We start from the raw sequence: 23,728 nt of genomic DNA on the forward strand, positions 1-23,728 counted from the left end.
GATGGGGGAGCATCAGGGTAATCCTTAACACCCATAGCATCCCCTTCCTGCCTCCTATACTATATCTGCTAGCAGCAGACAAATATACTTCGCAACAGGCTGCACTAGGCACGAGTGTGCATGTTTCGACATTTTAATTCAGCCCTCTTAAACTGCTAACAGTAAAGTATCCTTCTAAAAGTGTCTTCTCATCTTTTATTTATCTTCTACTTTTTAAAGCCTCTTTTTCCAGTTCTTACAGCAGAATCTGCGTGCAAAAGGTCAGGTGCCCCGTGGCCAAGCACACACAAAGCCACCTAACCCAGCTAACGCAGCTCAGGGAAATCACAGGACAGTCTGAAACAAAAAGACGCAGCTCAGCACGCAACGCACATAATCTCTCAAATGGAGTGTACACTTGCAAAACTCAAATACATCCCCACGAGTATAACGACACATCCTGTGGGGAGAAAAGAAGCAATCGATGCACAAAGACATCCCTGAGGAAAGAGCTCTAACAAAATGAGAGCAGAATCAAAGATGTGCCTTGTTGGGTTGCTGTAGCATTGTTGTTCATTTCAGCGGTGAAAACCAGCAGCGAGAGCATTAGTCCTGAAGCACTGCAATTCACTCAGGCACATTGTTTGCTGTAGCCTTTCAGGTTTCTGCCCAGTGCAGGCTTGGCCTATTTCCCTTGCCTTTCATACAGTGCACAATCCATTTAGGGATTTATAGCGGCTTAGAGGCACATGTACAGTGCCTTGCCTCTATCTGATTTTTATTCTGTGATAAGAAGGTTTGGGGTCATGGGTTCATTGGCTCTTCTCTCCTCCCTGGCATAGGTTGCATAGAAATATAATTATTGATTAGTGTTTATGATTTCTTGAGGCCCACCAATGTCCCTGTGTCACGGTTTAACCCCAGCTGGCAACTAAGCACCACACAACTGCTCGCTCACTCCCCCCATGGTGGGATGTGAGAGAGAATCAGAAGAGGAAAAGCAAGAAAAGTTATGGGTTGAGATAAAGACAGTTTAATAAGCACGGCAAAACCTGCACATGCAAACAAAGCAAAACAAGGAATTTGTTCATCACGTCCTATGGGCAGGCAGGTGTTCAGGAAGGCCAGGGTCCATCACGTCTAATGGTTACTTGGGAAGATGAAAGCCATCGCTTTGGATGTTTCCCTCTTTTTCCTTCTTCCCCCGGCTTTGTGTGCTGAGCATGATGTCATATGGCATAGTACATCCCTTTGGTCAGTTGGGGTCAGTTGTCCCGACTGTGTCCTCTCTCAATTTTTTGTGCACCCTCAGCCTACTGGCTGGCAGGGTGGTGTGAGAAGAAGAAAGGGCCTTGACTCTGTGTAGGCACTGCTCAGCAGTAACTAAAACATCCCAGTGTTATCAACACTGTTTCCAGCACAAACCCAAAACATAGCCCCATACCAGCTACTATGAAGAAAATTAACTCTGTTCCAGCCAAAACCAGCACACCTTGTCACTACCTGGAGAAGTCCCAGGGTTTTCCATTAATAACATGTGAATCTGCTCTGATGTGATATTCATAGAATCATCAAATCATAGAATAGTTTGGGTCGGAAAGTACCTTAAAGATCATGAGGTTCCAGTCCCTCAGTCATGGGCAGGGACACCTTCCACCAGACCAGGTTGCTCAAAGCCCCATCCAGCCTGGCCTTGAACACTTCCAGGGATAGGGCATCCACAGCTTCTCTGGGCAGCCTGTTCCAGTGCTTCATCACCCTTGTGAAGAATTTCTCCCTTATATCTAATCTAAATCTACCCCCTTTCAGTTTAAAGCCATTACCTGTTGTCCTATCACTACATGCCCTTGTAAAAAGTTCCTCTCCACCTTTCTTGTAGGTCCCTGTAAGATCTCCCTGGAGCCTTCTCTTCTCCAGGCTGAACAATCCCAACTATCTCAGCCTGTGTTCACAGGAAACGTGCAATTACAAGCAAGAGGTGCAGGAGAGATCAGACAGGAGCACAGACATAAAGACAAATATGATAATAAAGCACAAAATCTATTTGCGGTAAAATCCTTGGCCAGTATAAAGCAGTAGATTGATCTTTAATACTGAAAAGTAAAATATTGCTGTTCAAACATTCCTACCTGCCCCACTCTTGCCAGCAGCTCCTGATCTCTGCTCTCCACAAACAGTGTATTTGCCTCTTGTGCCCACAGAGAAAATATTATCTTCTTTCCCTCCCTGCATGGGCTTCTTTAGTTTTAACCACCTCAGTGTAAACACATGTATTTACACTTCTCACATCCTCTGAATTTCCTGGAGTGTTTGATTCTGGGTCGTGCAAAGAGCAGAGCTATGAGTGCTACGAATAGCTACCATCTCTGCTGACAACAGCATAGTGAAACTCAGTGCATATGCCACTTATCCCAGGTTGTTTAAATTCTATTAATCATCTGTACTAAAACCACCCTCAGAGATGGTCCTATATCAAATGAACATGAAGGATCCAGCTGACATATCTCACCTTATGCAGAGTGAGCATGTGTCTCTTGTCAACATCCCAAAGGATGGAGGTACCCTTGTTGAAAAGGAACACAAGTAATAGATTCAGAAACCCCACTAACTTCATATTAAACCTGCTTTTGAAAGTCTCTGACAATATCCATGACTGAAGGCCCTAAAGAAGTAAAAAACTAGGCTCTGATAGTGTGCCCTGGAGACACAAGAATGCTGTTTCTGAAAGAAATAGAGCTGCACAGGGGAAATAACTTTCCAGAAGTCAAACAGCATCGTATCAATTAAGCTGGTACCCTTGTGCTCCTCCAGCTACTGACAACAGTAAACCACAATGGAGATGCAGAGTCACATTAATCCACATTTGCATTAAAAGCTGTTAGATAAAGGCTTTTAGATAAAGGAAGAGGTTAGAAAATGTAAATGCTATGGGCTCTTTTATGTGTGGCTGCTGTAGCCTGACTACAGCTCCAGGGGTATTTACAGAGTGTGTACTGTGTGTTACTGCACTAGTTGGAGCTTTGGGTAATTAAGAAAAGGCTGAATTCATTATTTGGCTGGAGTTATGGTTGTGGCCGGCACACAGCATTGTGTCTGGCCCTCTTGGACACCGAAAGTACTCCTGGTTTCCTATGGTCACTATGTTGTTTGTTTGTGGGGTTTGTTTTGTTTTTTGGTTTTTTTTTTTGTTTCTTTTTTTTTTTCCTTCTGACTATGCTCTCTTTTTAGAGATAGGTGGGTTACAAATAGAATTGGGCAAAGAGCTGACTTTTCTGTGGTCAACTGGAAAAAGAGCATCTTTAGTTGTCTCAAATTAGTTTATTTAACAAGTGATAATAATATAATAATACGCTTTGGTCAAATCATATAATCTTTTGTTAATAAAAACACAGTAAAGAAAGGATTAGGGTCCCAAGCAGCCTGGAAACCTGTACACAGGTGGCCTCACTAAGTAAGTAAAAGCCCAGGGTCCCACTGAACTCTGAGGAACAAAATGACCCAGGTGCTGAAGCCCTGGAGCTGGAAAAGCAGTGTCAGCTGGAGGGTGTTGAATGGGCCCCTGAGCTCAGCAGAAGCTGGGGGTCAATCTGCTCTGATGTGATATTCATAGATTCATCAAATCGTAGAATGGTTTGGGTTGGAAGGGACCTTAAAGATCATGAAGTTCCAACCCTCTGGAACTACTGACTGTCAAGGAGGGATTTGGCGCAATTGTTTCACATTTGGATGGCTGCCTTCTATCTGTAGAACTGGTGTTAAAGTTAGGAAAGTCAAGGGAAAATTATTATAGGAAAGTCAAGTTTATTGTAGCTTTCAACTGACATTTTAAGATTTACTCTGAGATCTGGTGAATGTTGCCACACATGGGTGCAAGGTTAATACTTATGTTATTACTAGTGGGGAATCTGGAAAGCAGAGGGTACGTTTAATTTTATATTTGTGAACACTCATTTGATGGGTGAACAGGAAAAAAAATACCAAGGGATTATCAAACCAAGTAAAACTAAATAATGGCTAAAATTTAAAATGCTTTGACACGAATCCCTAGGACCCTCCCCCCAAATATGTCAGCGGATAAACTGAAATAATGAAGTCATTTGAGGAAACTGCAGTCAGCTCACAACTAGTGTGCAAACTGTAAAACCAGATGAACGTGTTGAAAATACTGTTCCCTGCCAATTATTCATTCTTTTTCTTGTTTGGTATTCACAAGGTTTCTATCTACTGAAAGAAAATAGTGCTCTATCTTTAATCCCTAGCTCTTCTCATGGAGAAAGCAGGCAAAATTAACTCTCTGTCAACTCAAGCTCAAGATTAAGAAAAAATTGAAGACAATATATAAAACCATCTTTTGTTCATTTCTTTCTGTTTCATTTTTCGAATGTAAGGCACATAGCCATCTTGTATAATTTTCCTGCATATTTGAATTTTTTCGCATTTAGTCAAAGTCTCATAAGCCAAATTTCTACTATTTTTCCTTTAGGAAAATCAGAAAGAAATAGTGCTGGAAGTGACCCCAAGAAGCAATATAGTCTAACCCTTTGTCCTAAACCAGGATTAGCTATACCTGTCTTAACGATTTCTGATGACGGCAATTGCAAACTCTTCCTATGTAATCTACTGCAGTGCTTTGCTGTCCTTATTGCTAGAAATTTTCCCTAGTATCTAATCTAGTATCTAACCTCATTTTTCCTTTACTAATCTCTCAGCCCATTACTTTTTGTTCTGTACATCATGGCCATTTCAAATAGACTATTTTTTTCTCTCAGAAGTAACTGTTACATACCTAAACACATATACTGTGCCATTTCTACCTTTGTCAAGCCTTACCTTTGGATTAAGCACCTGGTTGGTTCACACTTTCCTTGCAGATCATTTGTAAAACTTGCCAGTTTCTTGCATGTTGGTAGTGAATCATGGATAACCTGTCCTGGGGTACAGCAAGATAAACCAAGCTAAAGGCAGGAATGTTTTGCATCAATCACACCAATATTTCACTACGACCATACTTCCCAATCTTGCTGATGAGAATCTCATGTGAGATGGATTTGAAAGCTTATCTAAATCTACTGCTTCTCCACAGGCTGTGAAGTCTGTTGGGGAAAGAAGTAAACTTTGTTTAACATGCTTGTTCTTCACGAGCCCATGTCTGTCCATTATCCAGTTTTTTTGTTTGTTTGGTTGTTTTTTTTTGTTTTGTTTTGTTTTGTTTTGTTTTGTTTTTCTGGGAGTTTATAGGTTTTCTGACAATTTGTTCCAGGATTTTTCTGTTAATTACTCATATTTGAACTTTTCTATGAACGATGATTAAAAAAAAAAAAAGAAAAAGAAAAAAAAAAGAGGGAACTGAACACATTTTTTGGCTTTCTCTGTATCTTTTAGCAAATCCCCTCTGTTAGTCATAGGATGGATGCTTCCCTCCTCTCATGTGTACCAAGGGACCTCCAGCTTTTCCAGGCCAGATAAGTCAATTCATAGATATCCATTCCTCGACAATCCCCATTACTCCCAGGAGGGAATCTGGTGCACCCGCAAAGGACCAGCATTTTTAAAAAGTGTGTATGAAGTAACAAAAAATGTGTTCCAAAGAGAAGAAAAAGTTCCTTTGATGAAAGATGTGATAAAACTTTATATAGATCACTGCAAAGACTGAGAACAGTATATCTACTATCACCACAGGTGAAAAGAACAGCTATTAAGGTACCTTTTATCCTCCTTTAGAAGGTTACATGAATCAGTGGAAACTGAATGCAGATAACTTTCAAAGATAAGAGGGGTACAACTTCTCTGAACAGCAACAGCGATTAACCATTGCAACAAACCGCTGGTGACTGATTGCCCACCTCTTGAAGCCTGCATGACATCTTGTAGGAAAAGTTTTAGCTCAGCATACCATTAAATTGAACCTTGGTTGATGGGCTGAAATTTGATATGTTGTTTCTGTGGATCTCAAGGCAGTGTAAATGCTCACCGAGCTCAATAAAACTACGGCAGCTGAGCCTAGGTGGAGATCTGCTCCTCAGGTCTCTTAGAAAGGGCTTTCATGAAAAGAGATGGGTGACTTGATGAACTGGTCTAAAATAGAAATTCAAAATCCATGGGTAACAGGCAGAGGAAGAAGAGCCTTGTCAGCAAAGGGGTTGGATGAGGCTCGTGGTGCCTGCAGATCATGGGGCAACGTCTCCATGATAAGGCACAAGTGGGGTCAGACCTCTAAGGGGGTGCACAGAGGAGAGTAAACATGAAGCTGTGGGTTGTGCAGGGAACATGTGAGCTCCAAAGAGATAAGCAATGTGGCTGGCTCGACCACCTAATTGTGTCCATGCTGTTTTTTTTTTTCTTTGGCACCAATGAGGAATTTGTCAGCCACATGACACCCAGCTCACCAGGTCTCTGATCTCTCCTGCAGCTCTGGCGTTTGCTGCTCTGCTTCAGCAGGATCCATCCAAACAACCTGGTGTGGAGAGGAGACCTGTCTCCACCATGCTCCCCTCCCCACTCCCAACTGCACACCCAATACTTTCCAGAGACCCTGCTCAGCAGAGGAGTGACACATGTGACACGAGTCCTGAAACGACTGACCACTGCAGCCACTGCCTGCTAAAATAACTTAGGAAAACACACAGGGTCAAAAGACTACCTTGTAGAGCTCAATGGAAATGAAGAGTTTTTGCTGCAAACCGATATATATATATTTATATATATATATGTATTTCCAGTGTTTCACAATGCCTGTAACAAATGCCACTGCTACACAGATAAGTTCAGTGATTAAAGAACAACTAATGACACCTGCCTGACCAACTGCACTACTTTGGTTAACCAGGCAGAAATACATGTATCCATTTCCCACAGGCACTTGAAAAGGGTTCAATTTAAACCAATTAATAAAATAGCCTGTTTGGACAAAAAAAATCTTTGTTCTCTGAGAATATGTGAATTCCACACTGCTAGAAAATCCCTACCATCTGACGTAGAAGGATTTATAGGTTTAGTGGAAATTGCTTTCCCCACTGTCCAGATTAAATACTGCAGGATGATTTTTTGTATGAGTAAACATCCCTCCAATAACGATCAGACCGATAATGTCTTAAAAAGAGGAACAGGATCTACATTTTGGGTTTATTCTTCTTGTATGGACTATTTCTGGATACAGAACCTTCAGGTAACATGTTGACTGTCCATAAAATGCATTTTAGCATCTTCCTGCTGTTGTGGGGATGGGTTTTATCCACTGAATGCAGAGTCCACCGACAAGGAAAAGAAATACATGAGGTATACAAAAAAGGCAGGTGAGTCCCTTTTTTCTTTTTTACATTCAAATAGCTACAGTTTGGACAAATGTAATGTTTCAGGTGAAGGTATAATGACTAACAGATAATTAGAGTTTGCATTTACAGATTTCGATCTCTCTGTCAAATTCTTGTTGCTGTTTTTGCCAATGAATAAGTTTTAGTGCATTTTCTACAGTGAAAATCATTGCTTTCCCTCCCAAAAAAAGGATTTGTGAGGTATCTCTTAGTTTGAAAGAGTAAAAAAAAAAAAAAAGAAACAATTGCTTTTGTTTGTTGTGGTTAAAATGTGCTAGAGAATTTACATGAAAGTGGAGAAGAAATTTATGTCCATGAGGATTGTTGTATGCACCAAAGATTAGATTGACATGAGATCTGAAATTAAAACATTCAGAATTTATTTTATTATTTGCATACCAGTTGTTTTATAAAGCTTTTGAGAGGAAAAAATGAAAGTATTTCTGCAAACTTCAAGGCTATGGTAAGTTATCAGAGGAAGAAGAGCGAGTATTCAGTATATTGAATTAAGAAAGGAAATATAATTTAAAATATTGTCTATTCTCCTCTTTCTCCCTCTCTCTCTCTCTCTCAATGTTATATGACATCTTCCTCCTATTATCCTGTACACAGCCATTTTGGGAGGTTTTACATTGGAGGTTTTCTTCTACAACTGAGTTTTGATTACTTATATTTGGGGAATACCTTGAAATTTCTATGGGGATTTTTATACTCAGGCACACAACAAGGTACACCTGGAACAAAAATCCTTTGGTGTTATTTTGTTTGGAATATGTAGCTGACACATTTAGATTGCTGTTCAAATGCTGTGTACTTCTGCTTGTGACAGACTGAACCTATGTCATTTCTGCTTTGCTATATTCACTGTTTCTATTCTGTGATGACTCTGTATCACCACGAATACTGTGAAGTGTATGGGGATGGAAATGCAGGACTGTCGCAATCATGAGGAATTCAAATAATTCCTGTTAGCCTTCAGAAAAAAAAAATCATTGGAAGATGGAAAGGAAGAGTCATAGAACTGTAGAAAGCATGATGCCTTTTTGTTTTCTCTTGTAGCAGGTCAGGGCTACATCACAAACCAATCTCAGTGTCGTGGTTGGCACTTGGGGGTCCATGAGCCATCTTATATGGAGGGAATGGCTTTAGCAGTGATGCCACCTTCGTGGAGGTATAACTGGGAAAATAGATGCAATGGCTCTGTTTGTGATCTGCCCCCAGGGGATGTGTCACCAGAGACGGTATGGATACACACAACCATGAAACCTCCATTTTCATTGAGGTTTCATGACAGTGACAGCAGTGGTGATGTGCTGACTTTAGCAAAATAAAGGGGTGAGAGGCAAGGTACCACCATTTGAGCTGAAACGCATCCAAGCAGAGAGGAATGTGTGCACACAGTCGTGTTCTTGTTCAGCATCTTTAAGGAAAATTCCTACTGCACCAAACCCTTCAATATGTCAGTGTAATTAAGTGATGATATAACAAATCACAGGAGAAAAAAAGTGTTAAAAATATGTAAAAATGGAAAAGAAATACCTATTCTGTTCACTTAGGAACTGCCTCTTCACCTGTGCTTTGTATATATGGTGTAATTGTGCCAGGTCAAGCCCATCAGAAAGCCCCGAGGTGTCAGAGCTCTGATAAACTTAGTCCACCTCCCTCCCAGCACACCCACGCTAGCCTGGGAGGTTATTTCTGACCTATTTCTGCCTCAGTAGAGCAGTACTGATGCTGAAAAGGGCTGATGGGGAGAGAGGAGCAACACTGCTCCATGGTCATAGGGTTGTCCATCAGCACTGTGGTGCTCAGTGCAACAGTCACTTCCCCCTGTGGTAGGATAGGCCACAAGAGATCAGTGGTTTTAATAGCCCTATAATTTGTAAATTCAAAAAGGGCAATTATGGTTGTCCATCTGATTTCCTGCTAAGCACAAGCAACAAAGCCTTCTGCATGAATTGTACACTGAACCCCTAATTTCTGTTCATTACCTACAATGTCAGATAAAGTCAGAATAGGATTGGAAGTATTTTTCACCTTCAGCTTCCACCTATTTTCTCCTATTCTATGCTAGCTTGTCTCTTCTCCATCCAAGTAGATCGAGACCCCTCTTCCTCTCCTCTTAGATATATTCAAAAGATTAAGCTTCTCACATTGCTCAGTGTAGGATGTTTCCCAAACCTTGGCTCAGTTATTCACTTGTTTTCCTCTGTCCTTTCACTGCTTTTTCAGGGTTGACACCAGGACTGGGTGCAGTGGTCACACAGTCCTCACATAGGTGCTGTATACAGTTACTCCCATTGACCTCCTGGGATTGTGGTCCACATTTGGCTGATGTGACTGGGCATCTGTGTATGTCAGGACACCTTGTCTTAGTGGTACAACCAGTTCTCTTTGTGCTCACATGTTATTCCCTAAACATTAAGATGTTGATTGTATCAGACAGTTTTGAAGTAGGCATGGTTCCTTTGCATTTCAGTCAAAGTCAAGGACCTTTTTCATCACAGAATTAGATCCTGGAAGAAAAACAGAGCAAGGAGGAGTGCTATATGACATCAGAAAAAGCTTGCAGTGAAGATTGCTGTTGAACATTTTTTTATTGACTCTGTTTCCCCTCCCTTCAAGGCTCAGCTCTGAATATCCATTAAGCAGAAAAAATTATAGCAATTGGCTTTGTTATTCCTCTCGGAGCACTGTTATCTCTTGCTCCATAAGTCTTGTGGTAAGGACCAGGATGGAAATCCATCCCTTCACTGCAACCTTTGTCTTCTGATGAGAGTCGTGTGCCTCACTGGAAGCTGATGGTGGAAATTTGAAGTGGAAAAAGCTGGCTCAACACCACCATGGGATGCTCAGGGTGGCTTGATTTGCACCCATGCCCTTCCTAGCCTCCAGAAACCCATTTGGGGCACAAGACCATCCACTTGCACTACTGTCAGAGCTCAGTGCCAGGCACCAGCGTTGGCAAGTGGTGCAGGCACCTGCTGTAGAGACCTGCCACCTTGGGTGTGCTGCCAGAGTCCTGCTGCCCCTGACAAACCTGTCCAGCTTTGCTCCCAACTCTCACAGTGCAGCTGATGGAGGAAATACGCAGGCATTTACCTTGTTTATTTGGATAGTGCCATTCTGCAATTGTTAGCTTCTCCCAAGGAGACTCACTTGCTCTGAACTCTGCTTTCAAATAAAAACTCACCATTTGCTCTGCAGTTTTCAGCTCCAGTGCTTGTCCTTTCACCTGCCCACATCCAGCTGATCCCACAGCCTTTGCACTCCTGCTGATATGGCAAATGGGGTGAATGGGGGCTGTAGTGACAGACACCTCTGTCACAATTTTTGGCACTGCAAGTACCCCAAGGCAGCCATTTCCACATGAGACATGACAGCCCTAAAGAGGGGTGAGCAAACAGGCATGGTTTTCTCCAAAAGAGCTTATGCACGCACCATGGTCCTTTGGGGACTAGATTTGCACCACAGGCATTTTGCAAAAGGTTCCAAATAATTCCTGAAATAAAGCTGATGAGGTTTTGAGACAAAGTGCAGAGAGTGACAAGAAAATGGCAACTAAGTTTAAGTCAAAGTATGCATACAGTCACAGTGAAAGCAGCAATTTTGACAGCTTCATTGCATAAGACTTATTACAGAGTCCTCCAGTATTGTAATTCATTTGTAAAAATGTCTGTGTGCCAGTCAAAGACTCAACTACTTATTTTTGCTAATCTCCAGGACAAATCACCTCAAAGGAATTTCACTTCAAAGAGCAGCAGTATAAAAATAAAACCTTTCTCACCTTGCAGACCTGTTTGCCGTTTGCAGTCAGCCCAGTACAAATCCTGCAGGGTTTGCAAAGCTTTTTACTCCTGCTACATCCACAGTGCCAAAACTCCTACAGGAAGGCGCTGAGATCCGGAGCATGGGTGAGAGGGCTGACTGCTGCTTTCCCAACTGCTCAGGCTCTTGGAAAGCCACCAGGCTGTATGGGGGTCACTGGAAGGGTACAAAAGGTCACTAAATGTCACAACGTCATTATGCCAAAAAAAGGGCCAAAGCCTGCGTTGCTAATTAGACTTGCACAATCTGCTAGAGGGGATGAGCAATAGGAAAAGAACTGGCCTGGAGCTGAGCCCAGGTTGTTCTGTTAGAGCTAACTAAAAAAAATCTCTTTTAACACTGGAATCTCCCTGGACAGCATTATAAACACCTTTCAGACAACTCTCAGCAGAAGAGATTTCACTGTACAAGATTTACAGATCATGTTTGTTTAATCTTAGCTAAGAGTCTCACTTCATGTTTTTAGTCATGTCCTCACCACTCCCTGACCATGTTATAATCATTTTTCCTCACTCTGGTCTCCAAATAGCAGCTCATTTTCCGCTCCTCTAGAGCTTGCTGTCCCTGTTTCTGTCAGTAAGAGCTATCTTTTACAGCAGTTGAATGACATCCTCTACAATAAGCCCTGAGCTTGTTATCACAAGGTCTCTCTCATGGCCAATATCTTTCTCTTTGTGACATTTTCAGATGTTATTACAATTAGTGACACTCTTCCTAAGTGACGGGAGCCACCTGGCATCATTATGGCCCTGGTTCCTTTCTGGTCCTTCCTCAAAGGCTCAGCATCATACTGAACATTTGCAATGTTAAAGCTACCTTGCCTTGCCTTTGCTGAATGTGAACAGGAGTTCAGTGTTATCAGCTCCTCCACACCCTGGCCATGCTGTGTGCGCTGCCTGTGCTCTATGAATCACACATGGCAATGCTGGTGCCCTCACTGAGGCCGCCTCCTACCCATAGGGCAACTCCCACTTTCTTGCCCTCCTAATGCTTTCTCTGCCCTTACAAATTCATCCCTGACAGGATTTCTTCCTTTACCTTCCAGCAATCCTTAAGCTGTTTTTTTTTTTTTGTCCTAGAGTTTTGCTCTTGTATCTTATCTTCAGGATTGATCCTGAAAGCATTTATTGCACGAACAAAGCTTACTAACACAAGCTGCCTTTAGATCAGATCTTCAGAGCGCACGGTAAGCCCATGAAATGCCCAATGAAAGCATTGCCTGTAGGAGCACGTTATCGACAGGGAGCCAGGTCCAGCGGAGCGCTGAGGACCTGCAGCTCTCACGACACTGCTCTGCAGGGCCAGCAGCTTGTGTCTCACCTTGGCAGCGCTGGGTATCACGAGAGCAACGAGAGGCCCAGTGTGGGCTTCAGGTCAATCAAATTGGAATCTTTCAATCTCCCCTGTTGGCAACTTGTTGCTTTCCTCCTGTCACCTCCATCTCATTCACTCCTTCTCTTGCCCCCATGTCAGGTTCCTCCTCTTCTCCAACTTGCTCCATCTCTTTTTTTCTTTTTGTCCCTGACTATCTCTGTGCTCCTCTTCATCTGCCTCATTATTTGCCCCTAGGCACGGCTGTTCCCCCTGCTCCACAGCTCTGCCAAGTGTTTTCCTGCTGCTTTTAACTCTTTATTATTCTGTAGCTTCCTTCTCTCCCCTGGCAGCTGTTGCTGCTGTCTGTCTTACCTCTTCTTCCACTTGCCAGGAATCCTTTTTTTTCAGTCCAACAGTGCTCATCTTGTTTATCTTGTTATACATTAACTTATTTTTCAATATTGCTTTGCTATTTCTCTCATTTTTCCTTTCCAACCCTGTTGTTCTTTCAAGTAACTTCAAACCCACATGACAACTTTTCTTGGAAATCTTGTGTTTTTTTCTCTCAACCCAGACAAAAGTGTTCTCTCTCTTTGCTTATCATTGCAAATGTTGTTTATTTGAAAATGGATGTTTTCTACTTTCATCATTATCACCATCCTACTTTCATCCTTTCTAGAACTTATTTCTACACTTCACATAGCTTCCTGTCTTTATTCAGGTAATTCATGGCAGAATATTGTCTCTGTACTCTGGTTCTGTAGCTACGTTCATTCACCCAGGTACTGTGTCACTTACTGGGCCACAGACGATAAAACCTCCAGTGAATGTTGCCACCATGTAGCTTGGTCAGGATCAGCAGCTTCATGTTGTCTTTTAGCCACCATTACTCCAATGTGTTTTATACGCTGGCATGAGGAGACATTAACAGGCCCTACAAATCTGTCTGCAGCCCACCAACAATACCCTCCAAACAAACCCAAAGATACCACAAGGTAGTTTCATCCCTTTTCAGTAAATACAAATTGTTTGATTTCCTGATTCAGGGGTTGGATTCACATCTGAAATGCTCCTGCTGGTCTTACTTTCATTAACTGCCTGGTGACCTTCCAAACTAATTTTTTGGTTTTAGCACTCGCAGCTTTCGGTGAGAGTGAACGTCACAGTGTGATGACATGCCGTGTCTGCGAATTTCCTTTCTGTTTTCTTCTCCCTGTTATGTGAAATTCCTGTTCACCCTCAATGTGCCACTCCTGATTTTATATAATTGCACTGTATGTGTTGGCTGCTGTCTCCCTTCCCACCTGGAGAGCCCTGCCCAGGCTGCCTAGGAGCCCTCCCCACCTCGGAGCTTGCTCCCTGCTTTTGCTCTGCTCTGTTTTTTCAACCTGTTGGCATTGGATACGTGAGATGTGGACATGCCTTGGTGTTACTAATAGCATGGTAATGCTTTCTGTTTGGTTTGCTCCTCCATTCCCAATAACACCTAACCTCCTGTTTGTTTTTTTTTTTTTTTTTGAGCATTAAGCTGTTTACAAAGAAATAGCCACAATAACACTAAGACTTGTTTCCTCGGCAGTAACAGCTGATTTGGAGGCGATCACTGTCTTGTTTCTGAAAGTACATAGAAAAAATGCGTAACTACAAGGTACAAAACAATGTACACTATTCTGAATTTACTAACACTGAATTTCTGCTGTCATTTTATCTGAAGTCACTTGGCATCATGAGGACCTGCTGTAATTCTGCACTCCTAGTTCTGATTTTGAGTACCTTGAATGGTTACATGTCCCCAGTAAACACTGTTTTCAGTAATTTTTATTTCTCCCAAATAATTCATAAATGTGTTGAACAACAGAGATCCTATCATAGATTCTCATGGGACTATACTGAACACCTTCACCACAGTGAAAACTCTCCATCATTCCTTTTGTTTCTTACTTCGCAACCATTTGCATGAAGGGACTGGTTGGTTTCTTTACAACTCTCTGGAAAGGACCTGTCAGCACCTTTTTGGAAACTGAGGTACACTGTGTCATCTTGGTCACCCTCATCTACAAGGTCATTAACTTTTTAGAGAAGTCTATTGTACTTACAATGCATACTATCCCTCAAGAAAAACCATCCTGCCTCCCACTCTTTTTCAGTGTATACTAAATTTATCTGGTGCCTACCATTGGCGTTTTTTACTGTAGTTGTGGCTAATTTGTCCAGTGGAGCAGTCTGTAGCTTCTCAGGTGCCAGTTGGAGCTGTTTTTCCAAATAAGTGGAAAACTATCACCTTCCACTCCTGTAACACCGAGGACAATTTAAATGCTGGGTCAAGAGTTTCTTAGTTGGCTTTCTTTTGGGTGAAAGCCTGCTGACTCATTACTTTTCAGTTTGTTTACTTTAAATCCATCTCTGGTCCTGTGCCAATACGAATATTTCTTAACATCATCCCAACAGCAAAATTGTTACAATTCTGTATTTTTTGTAGCGCAAACAAATTCCTTAATTATTGATGGTTTTGACTGCCCTTGTGAAGACAGAGTGCTTTCATTGCTGTTTTGGACAAGTGTAGTATTGATAACTAGCTAGTTATTCCCCATTCTGCATTTGTACAATTATTTTGCTGTACTCCATGCAGTTATTTGTATTATCCTTTACTGAAATTCATCTTACTAACATCAGAGCATTTCTCCAACGTGTTGAAGCTGCTTTGAATTCTGATCCTAGACCACCCCAAATTGTCTCTTTCTCTTTCAAGCATGCTGTCATGCACAAGTTTTATACTTCTGTCATCTGCATTATTATTGAGAATATTGACTAGTGGTTTCCAGGATGAAATCTGTGAGATGTCATTTAATGTCTCCTGACAGCAAAGTAATGGCAGTTACTCTAACCATGGTCTTTCAACCATACTCAAAGTCACAGTTTCATTTCAGCCATATTTCCCTAGTTAAATGATGAAATATTAAAAACTTCATTCAAATATTTACTTCCTGCTTACACTAAGGCAGCCAGTTACACTGTCAGAAAGGACATTAGACTGGTTTGACGTCAATTATTGCAAAGATTCACACTGAGTAATCTTTATAATCTCGTTACCCCTGGGGGGCAGACAAACGGATCACGAATTTGTCCCAATTTCCTTCCAAACGTCAAAACTTCAACATCCTTCTTTTGTCCCCTGCTTAAAACAAGGGTTTGTGCTCCCTCTCGTCCTCTCTCAGGGGCATCACCCACCTGTGAGGAGTCCTCAGAGGTACCTGCTTCCACTCAGAGACTGTAACACCTGGTACTCACCATGCTCCCAGGGGTAGTGCCATCAACCTGTATTGACTTAAAACCCTCGAATTTGTCCAAATATTCCTTAACATGCCCTTCCCTGATCTGCACTGTGCTGACATCTGATTACAAGTCAACATTTATTTTAAGACTGGGGCAGCCATTAAACCTTTCAGCATGTTCTTCATCACCTCATTAGTAGCTCCTCTTCCCTTCACCCATTTCTCTGTTTCACTTAGCTGAGCCCTGGCACCATGCCCGCCTCCTCCTCAGCTGGCAGGACAGACCTTGGCCATGCTGCTTCTGCTCCCTCTGACCCTTCCTTTCAACCTCTATAACATGAATCCCAACCTGCACAGCCACTGGGTGCAATTTCTGTCGCATAGAGGTACTTTCATTTTAGCAACATCAGGTGCAGTGCCAAAATCTCAGGCGGCATGACATACACTCAGTATGTGTAGCTTTGTCTCTTTTTTTCGTTTGTTTTGTTTTTCTTTTTTGTTTTTCTTTTTTTTTATGTTCAGGTAAAGAACAACAGAAGTGCAAAATTTAAATGATGTATATACGTCTCCTGCCTCTGCATATTTTGCATTCTGAGATTGATCTGTGTTCAAATAATACTGGATTAATAGGTGTTCTCATTGGATTTTCTGTATTATTCAAAAATAAGATAGTAGAACATCTCTGCATACCACTGTTTCTCAGATTTCGTGATGTGAACACTGAAAACAGCACTCCTCATTTCTTTTCATAGCTTTAACCACCTATAATAGCAATGGGTCACCTTTCTTCATCATCTTTAAAGCTACTAATCATAAGGACACATGCCCCAACAAAATTACAAGGAAACAAAATTTTGACAAATGCCAAGATAAAATACATTTTGTGTTTGACTTTCCTCAGTTTTTAGTGGCTTGTTTACAGTTCACAACTTTGTAATGCTCCAAATTTCAGTACGAATTAGTGGATTTCTATCCTACACTATCCCTGGGAGTTACTATTTTACACAGTGGATCCTGTTTCCTGCAGTGCCTGTCACTGGGTAACAGCAACTTCCTCTTTTTGAGAGTTTGCACTTTGCTCCCTCAGATGCTGACTGTTTTTTACCCCCCTTTAGATACATCATGTTTCCTCCTCCCTCAAAGCACTTCTTTGGGTTCTGTCTTCACCCCGACCTACTATGCCACTGTCCACGAGCATAATATGCTTACTGAGAAGATCTTCCCAATTCATTTGCAAGTCAAAGGCACATTATGGGGGAACTTTCTGTGAACTGCCTCCCCCCAAAACCTCTTCCCTTCCTTTTGACACCACCTGGGAGGTTCTTTAGCCCAGCAAGGACCATGCTGGGCCACTCATCTCCAGGGGCTTGGCATCATCTCTGCTCTGCACCGCTCTGCAGTGAGGGGACATCCCTACTCATGCAGGACTTTTTGGGGTGTCCCTGTCCCAGGAGTCTTCTCATGCAACACTGTGGCACTGTCTGAGTCTGGTGTCTCCTCTCTGCTCCTGACTCTTTCCTCTTTGGCCTTACCCAGGGTTTCCTTTCCCTCCCCATCTACCCGTATCCAGCCTCTTTTCATCCCAGTCTCACCCAAAGCATAGCCTCTGTTGCAGATCCATGCTCTCTTTGCCTCTGCCCCCCTTTTTCTCTGCAGAAACCCTCTGTATGTGTCCCATGCCTTCCCCAGCCTCTTCTTCCTCTCCCCCATTCCCTGGCCCAGCACCTTCCATCTGGTTTCTGCCTTTAACATGATGCTGACGTGGTATGAACCCATATCACTAACTGATCATAAAATAGAGGGAGAAAGAAAACCTAGTCAAATATTTAAGTCTTTAATAAAATCTCTACACCTCTCACAGATCTTCAGTAGTACCAATACACCTTTGCTATTCCCATGACCTCCCTGCCAAGGCTTTGTCCCCTGCAGGGAACTGGGCTGTCTCCAGAACCTTGCCCAGCCACCATTTTATGGGCAGACCAAGGAGAACAACAGCTGCTCCCGTTCCCCTGTCCAGGATGCCATCATGGCTTGTGCAGCAGAGGGGTGCAGCATGAGAGGTACAACACAAGCTGCCCACCCAGGGACGGGGATCCCAGAGCTGAGCGCCATGGCATGTCTGGTAGGGATGGGAGAGTTTTCATTACTTTCATTACTTTCCAAATAAAAGTTCTGCTGAAAACTGGCTCAGCAAGCTCCACAGCCTACTTTGCCTTGCATCTTGGCAGGAGAGGCTGTGGATCAGCTGCACTACAGCACAGTGTGAGCTGTAGAGCTTGTCTCTGACAAAATTAAGAGCATGGTGGTTTCAGGGCATAGTGGGGAAAGCCCACACTCCCTGCACTGGAGAAGGGTTGGAGGCATCATGCAGGTATGAGATAAGCAGAGATGAAATGGGCACCCTGGGTGTCTCTGCCCCAGACACCTGCTGCCAGGCTTCCTGGGGTGAATGGGCACCTCTGCTCAGGGTATGAGGTTTGGGATCAGTTGCAGCCACAGCCCCCAGCCCAAATGTTGCTGATGATTCAAGTAACCAAAGGGATAGAGATGATGTCACAGCCACCTCTCAACAGTATTTCCAGAGAGAGGATCTGTTCTGACATCTCTTTGATCTGCTATCCTCTTTGCAGACCTAAGAATACCATAACGGATGGAGAGAACAGACTGTCCCAGAATTTCATGAAATTTAATACAATAATGTTAGTGTTAGTGCAGTCTGCCAAACCCACCAGCACTGTTCCTCAAGGATATCACCTCTTGGACCCAGGAAAGACGATGCAAATTTGGTTCCATTACTTCATCAACTTACTTTCACTTTTCTCTTGGGGAAAATACATTGGATCTTGCTTTTTCCTGAAAAACTGAAACTGTATCTTGATTCAGCTCCTCAAGGAAGAAATGTTCTCAGATCCTAATGAGATTATCCTAATAAGAGTGTCAAATGGGTCACTGCATACTAGAGGTGTATTGCCTCCCTTGTAGAAAAGAGAGTACAATTTACAGGTGGGAAATGTATGCTACATAAGTAATTACAAACTAAAATGCTAAGGTAGGTAGTAATTTCTCTCACATTTGTTGTGTTTGCATCTAAAAGCTCCTATTTCAAAGATGAAGAATACTGCAGGTTTTCTGGTGCACACTGCACATGTGGACCTGATAGTCCTGTGACACATGTCCTGGGCATTTGGAAATGCCTGCTGGGACCTTTAGATGTCACGGTCGGACTACCTCTTTTGAAAATCAGACATAGCTAACCCTAAGCCTGCACCCCTTTTGCTGTGTCAGGGGGACTGTAAGTGCCACAGTAAACCTCAGGCTCTAAACAAAAAGTACTTTTTGCATTGTGTGTAGCAACAGTGATGACAACCTGGTTTTGCTGATTTTTTTCTCTGCTAGCTATTCTAAGCTTCAGTAACCTCATTCACTCCTCAGTCCCAGCAAGCTTCAGCTTTTGGGGTAGAGGCATCTCATGATCCCTCGAATCACTGAGGTGGATCTCGGGGAATAATGATGATTTCAGAGAGGCTGCATCACCCCAGATGTGATGAGGGGCCTGAGAGCTACTCTAGCAAAGCACAGGGAGTGCTCTGAATATATGCCACTCTGCTCCAGTTGTTTTTTCATAAAGTGGGTATCATGAACCATTAAATGTGGCACTGTAACTACCAGGAGATAAATATTGACATTGAGAGGAAAAAAAAGGTTGTTCATTACTCAGTATGTTTTACCTCAGGAGTTATTGGTTGTCACCCCTGTCACCCTGGCAGATGCAGGAGTGATCCTATCACACTGCGTGGCTGCTGTGGCAAACAGTTGTGCTGAGCAATCTGTGAGCAACATCAGGACTGAATGTCCTGAGTGCCACTGTCTGCCACCAACGCTGAGGGACAGCAGACACACGAGGGGAAGCTGTAGGGGTTTGCCATTGATTCACAGCCTGAATAGCCAGGCTAATGGGGTCCCGTGATGGAGCTGCCACTGATTACTCAGCCAGCAGAGCACTTCCCATGAACCGAGCCAGAAAAGCTATTTATTGAGTAGAAAGAAATGGGATTTCAAATTGCAATAATGGAGATGACTGGCAACAGATGATGATGTTTTGCTGCCACAGGAGGAGGCAGGAAAGTGGGGGAGGCTTGGTAACTTCAGAGCTGTGACAAAGGCAATGGGACTGGCAAAAAGAAGTGAAGGAGCCGAACCAAAGTACAAATTATCATAGTTCCCTGCCGTGGCTGGAGCATGGGGGTCATTTTGTGCTGGTTTGTGATGAGGAAATAAAGTTTAGTTTAGAGACAGTGAAGAATCACCTGGAAGAAGTAAAAGGAACCAGCTGGGTTTGATGAGGATGGGAAGGATTTGCCTTGAAGGTTCTCTTGACAGATAGCATAGGGCCAGGGCCAACGTGAAGCATTAGGTAAGCTCTGCAAAGAGAAATGAAAATAAGAAATTGCAAGAACATGTCCTGCTTCATCCATCTGAATACCAGTATCATTCCTGAACAGCCAAGAGTTTACTAGGGCACTTTAAAGTCATGTAAGTAGGTCAGCTTGTCGTCAGAATCTGCTTATCCCCGAAACACGTGAAATTACTTCCTGATAGCCGGTGGATGAGAACCTAGCAGCAGTGAGACACGTCAGCAGCAGCCCAAGGGAGTATGGACAAGGCAGAAGACTCCAGAAAGTGCATTTTTTGTTTGCAAGTGCATTGTGCTGCACAATGCCCCAGTCCAAGCAATGTCAAGGGAGCTGCTCCTTGCAAAAGGAATGGTGCTGCCTGGCCCAGGGCATCCCAAAGCAGGGGTCTGCCTGTGGGCTTGTTCCCAGGCCTCTTCTGGGAAGCTCAGAGCAGAACCTGAAGAGAAGCCAACTCTACTTAGCCAATACTTTGCTTCAGGGTGAGTCAGTGATACAGTCCAGTGTGCCTGCTCCTCATTTGGAAAATGTGTTTTCTGCTTCTCTGTAGCCACAGAGAGATTAATTTCCCTCCAATACTATTGGTTTTCAGAGAGTTCCCAGCCCAAGGGAAAAACATCATGGAAGGCCTGGTGTTTGGCCGTTGCTTACCAAAGGGATGATGGTGCTCAGGTGTCACTTGTTATTGCAAAAGGAATTTTGCCTCTGTAAATCTCTAGAGTGGGATTTGAGACGGATGTTAATGGGTAAAAAATCTCATTAATAGACCTGATTAAAGTTAGTATTTATTACAGAGAGAAGCTATTTTTTTAAACTTTTAATTAAAGATGAGCTAGAACTGGTAAATGTTTAAAATGCTACTTCTACTCAAGCCAGCACTTACATTTCTAAAAGTAGTATTCTTTCCTTTAATGATAAAATAAAATACTCACCAAACACCTGAGAGGAGCTTTCTTGACAGCCAGCTGGGAAACAAGAAACAAATATTTCCATTTCCCCCTCTGGAATACTTTGAAAATATTTTATTCTCATGAAAACAGCCAGCTGCCTCTGATGGGGAGATGCTGTGCACCCCGCTGGCAGAGGCCCCCACACATCCCATCTTGGCCTCTCTCCGCAGCCCCTGACATCTCCAGCGATGGCTGTGAGAGGAGGGAGGCGAGACACCTGCCTGGGTCCTTTCCAGGCAGTCAAAACCACTGGCTTCCCACCTTAAAAATATCCCGCTCCTTTTTTCACCCTGTCCTGGCCAACAAGCTCCTGGCACCCTCACCCTCCACCCCTTCTACTGTGCCCTCCACGACACCAGCTTTGGTAAAAAGAAAAACAAACAAAAAAAGGTAAGAGCCATTTTGCATGTGTGATAGAAGGTAACACCGCAGAGATCCTGTTCTTCCCTCCCCACTCATGACCGCCTGTCTCAGCTCTCCCTTTCGTGTTGTTTCCCTGCAGCCGGCCGCAGCGGCAGAGGCGGGAGGCCCACGGAGAGACGCACAAGCAAGGCAGGTAGGCAAAACCCCCTGGGGCAGAGCCGGGATGGCGGCAGGGGAAGGGGACACCACTCGAGCTTGGCAGTCATATTTAGGTAGGAGCTGTGCCCTCAGCAGGATGCAGTGGCCCCAGTAGGAGGCCCCACACCCTCATGGAGGTGGGGTGTGGTCATTTCCGCGGCGCCTTGGGCTTCACATTGTGCTGCTGCATGGTTGTGTCACCCATGGTGTGTGAGCGGGTGTCTTCCCTCTGAGCATCCCTCTGCAAAGCTGAGCCTCCTTCACAGGCTCTCCATCCCTCCGCTTATTCTTCCCTTTGTCACTGCTGGGGAGAAGGAGCCTTGGTGAGCAAAGTCCAGCCTGCTCACAAATGTTGAAGGTTTTGCTAGTGACCTCCTAATATTGCTCCCCCATCTCAGCTGGATATAAACCTTCCCTCACACATGCCCACAGTGCCACAGGTCTTTCAGAGGCTGAATTAAATCTCAAGCAGAAGCGGGAGCCACCTTTTAAAATGTCTGAGGGATAATCCATGACTAGAAGAACTCACTGATGGAGGAAGATGACTTGTCACTCCCAGCAATTGTTAAACTGAGACTAAGCATCTTTCTAAGATACTCCGTAGTCCAGAGAAAGCTCTGAGTTTGAGAAAGAAATTGCTGGTGACACCGCTGGTGTTGTATTGGCTTCTCATGGTAGACCTGCCCACAAGTCTGTGAGAAGTACAGCACAGCTAAGCAGTCTTGTTTACGAGGAGCTTTATCTCAGGAACATTTGCCCCATCAAGTTTCTTTGTTGGCCTGTTTGCCTTTAATCTATTCCTGACTTGTCTGGTGTATATTTGGACAAGGGCCTCTCTGAGCATGTCATCTTTTCTCAAATCGAGAAGCAGTAAAACCATTCCTCCTGTTGTTGAGCCCTCCTGCTGCTCGAATGGCTGGCATGCAGCTGACTCTGGAGCTTTCACCTACATGACGGAGCAACCCAGGAGATGCTGCCACCACCATCCCATGCCAAAGTGCTGGGGCACTGAATAGCATTTTGCACCTCGGATGTGGAGGAGGAGCAGAGTGTCCTCCACCCAGCATTTGGTGCTACTCCAAGAGCTTCTGGAATGACGCTCCCAAGCTCTTTAATGCTCAGAGACCTCCTAGGTCTTTAATGCTGCTTTTTATCCTCATTAGAAATCTGGAGCAGGAGCTAATAATTTTATCCCAAGTTAAGGGATGGCCTGCCACCTGGCCTGGTTCCCAGCCTGTGTCCATTTTGTTCCTGGGCAACAGCCAGTACCTTATTTGATATATTGTTTTCCTAATTCCTGGCCTCATGCCCCATTACAAATCAATGTCAGAAATGCTTCTCCCCTGTTTCCATTTCCCCCCTTCTCCATACACACGATTCCTCCAGCCCACACATTTGAATGATCATCTCCAAACTGTGCTATAAGCAGAGATGATTTTACAGAGACAAAAATTCAGGAAAAAAGTGTTTCCTCAGTGCCAGAATTATTGCTGGTGCTTAAAGCTCTATGTTGAGTGCAGGAATCATTTTTAATGACATGCCGCCAACCATTGCAATCAATCTTATGGCTATGGTCTGAGGGGTAAATGGTCTAAGGGGTAATGGAGTGAAGAGGGCACATACTTCTCACAGGCTCTGCTCAGGGCTCATAGCTGTGCTTCTCTCTTCCTGGCAGCCCAATCCTAAAACGAAGCCCGGACATTACCAAGTCTCCACTGACAAAGTCAGAGCAGCTGCTGCGAATAGACGACCATGACTTCAGCATGAGACCAGGTTTTGGAGGTATGAAACATGTACATTTGTCACTGTCCCTGTTTTACACTGTCACTTCTTTGTACTGTAACACATATCCAGGTGAACAAGCAGACTGATAGGCAGAGCCTTTCTGTCTCTAATTTTTGTTATTTTGTGTTACGAAGTCATTACATGCCTGGGGGGACAGGAGTACAGTGAAGTAGCCATCTTCCTTAGATGATCGAACAGTGTAGTCCAAGGCATGGAAATGTGATTACAAGCAATATCATTTTCCTGGTACTCAGTGGCACTTTGTTCTGACAAACTTCTGCAGAAACAACTTACGTTTATTTCTGGATGATGGGGAA

At 43.5% G+C, this 23,728-nt stretch overlaps 1 protein-coding gene across 1 annotated transcript in view; it reads left to right on the forward strand.

Annotated features, from left to right (window-relative positions):
* Window positions 1-7,036: 7,036 nt before the first annotated feature.
* The window catches only part of LOC136099855 (gamma-aminobutyric acid receptor subunit rho-1), a 31,744-nt gene continuing 15,052 nt past the window's right edge, over window positions 7,037-23,728 (forward strand). The window contains exons 1-3 of the mRNA XM_065834470.2: window positions 7,037-7,271; window positions 21,568-21,621; window positions 23,302-23,408. Of these exons, the coding sequence (XP_065690542.1) occupies window positions 7,150-7,271; window positions 21,568-21,621; window positions 23,302-23,408 (283 nt within the window). The 5' untranslated portion in view covers window positions 7,037-7,149. The remainder of the gene's footprint in view (window positions 7,272-21,567; window positions 21,622-23,301; window positions 23,409-23,728) is intronic.

This window comes from Patagioenas fasciata, chromosome 3 (assembly GCF_037038585.1).
Source record: "Patagioenas fasciata isolate bPatFas1 chromosome 3, bPatFas1.hap1, whole genome shotgun sequence".
In the NCBI taxonomy this organism is placed as follows: Eukaryota; Metazoa; Chordata; class Aves; order Columbiformes; family Columbidae; genus Patagioenas; species Patagioenas fasciata.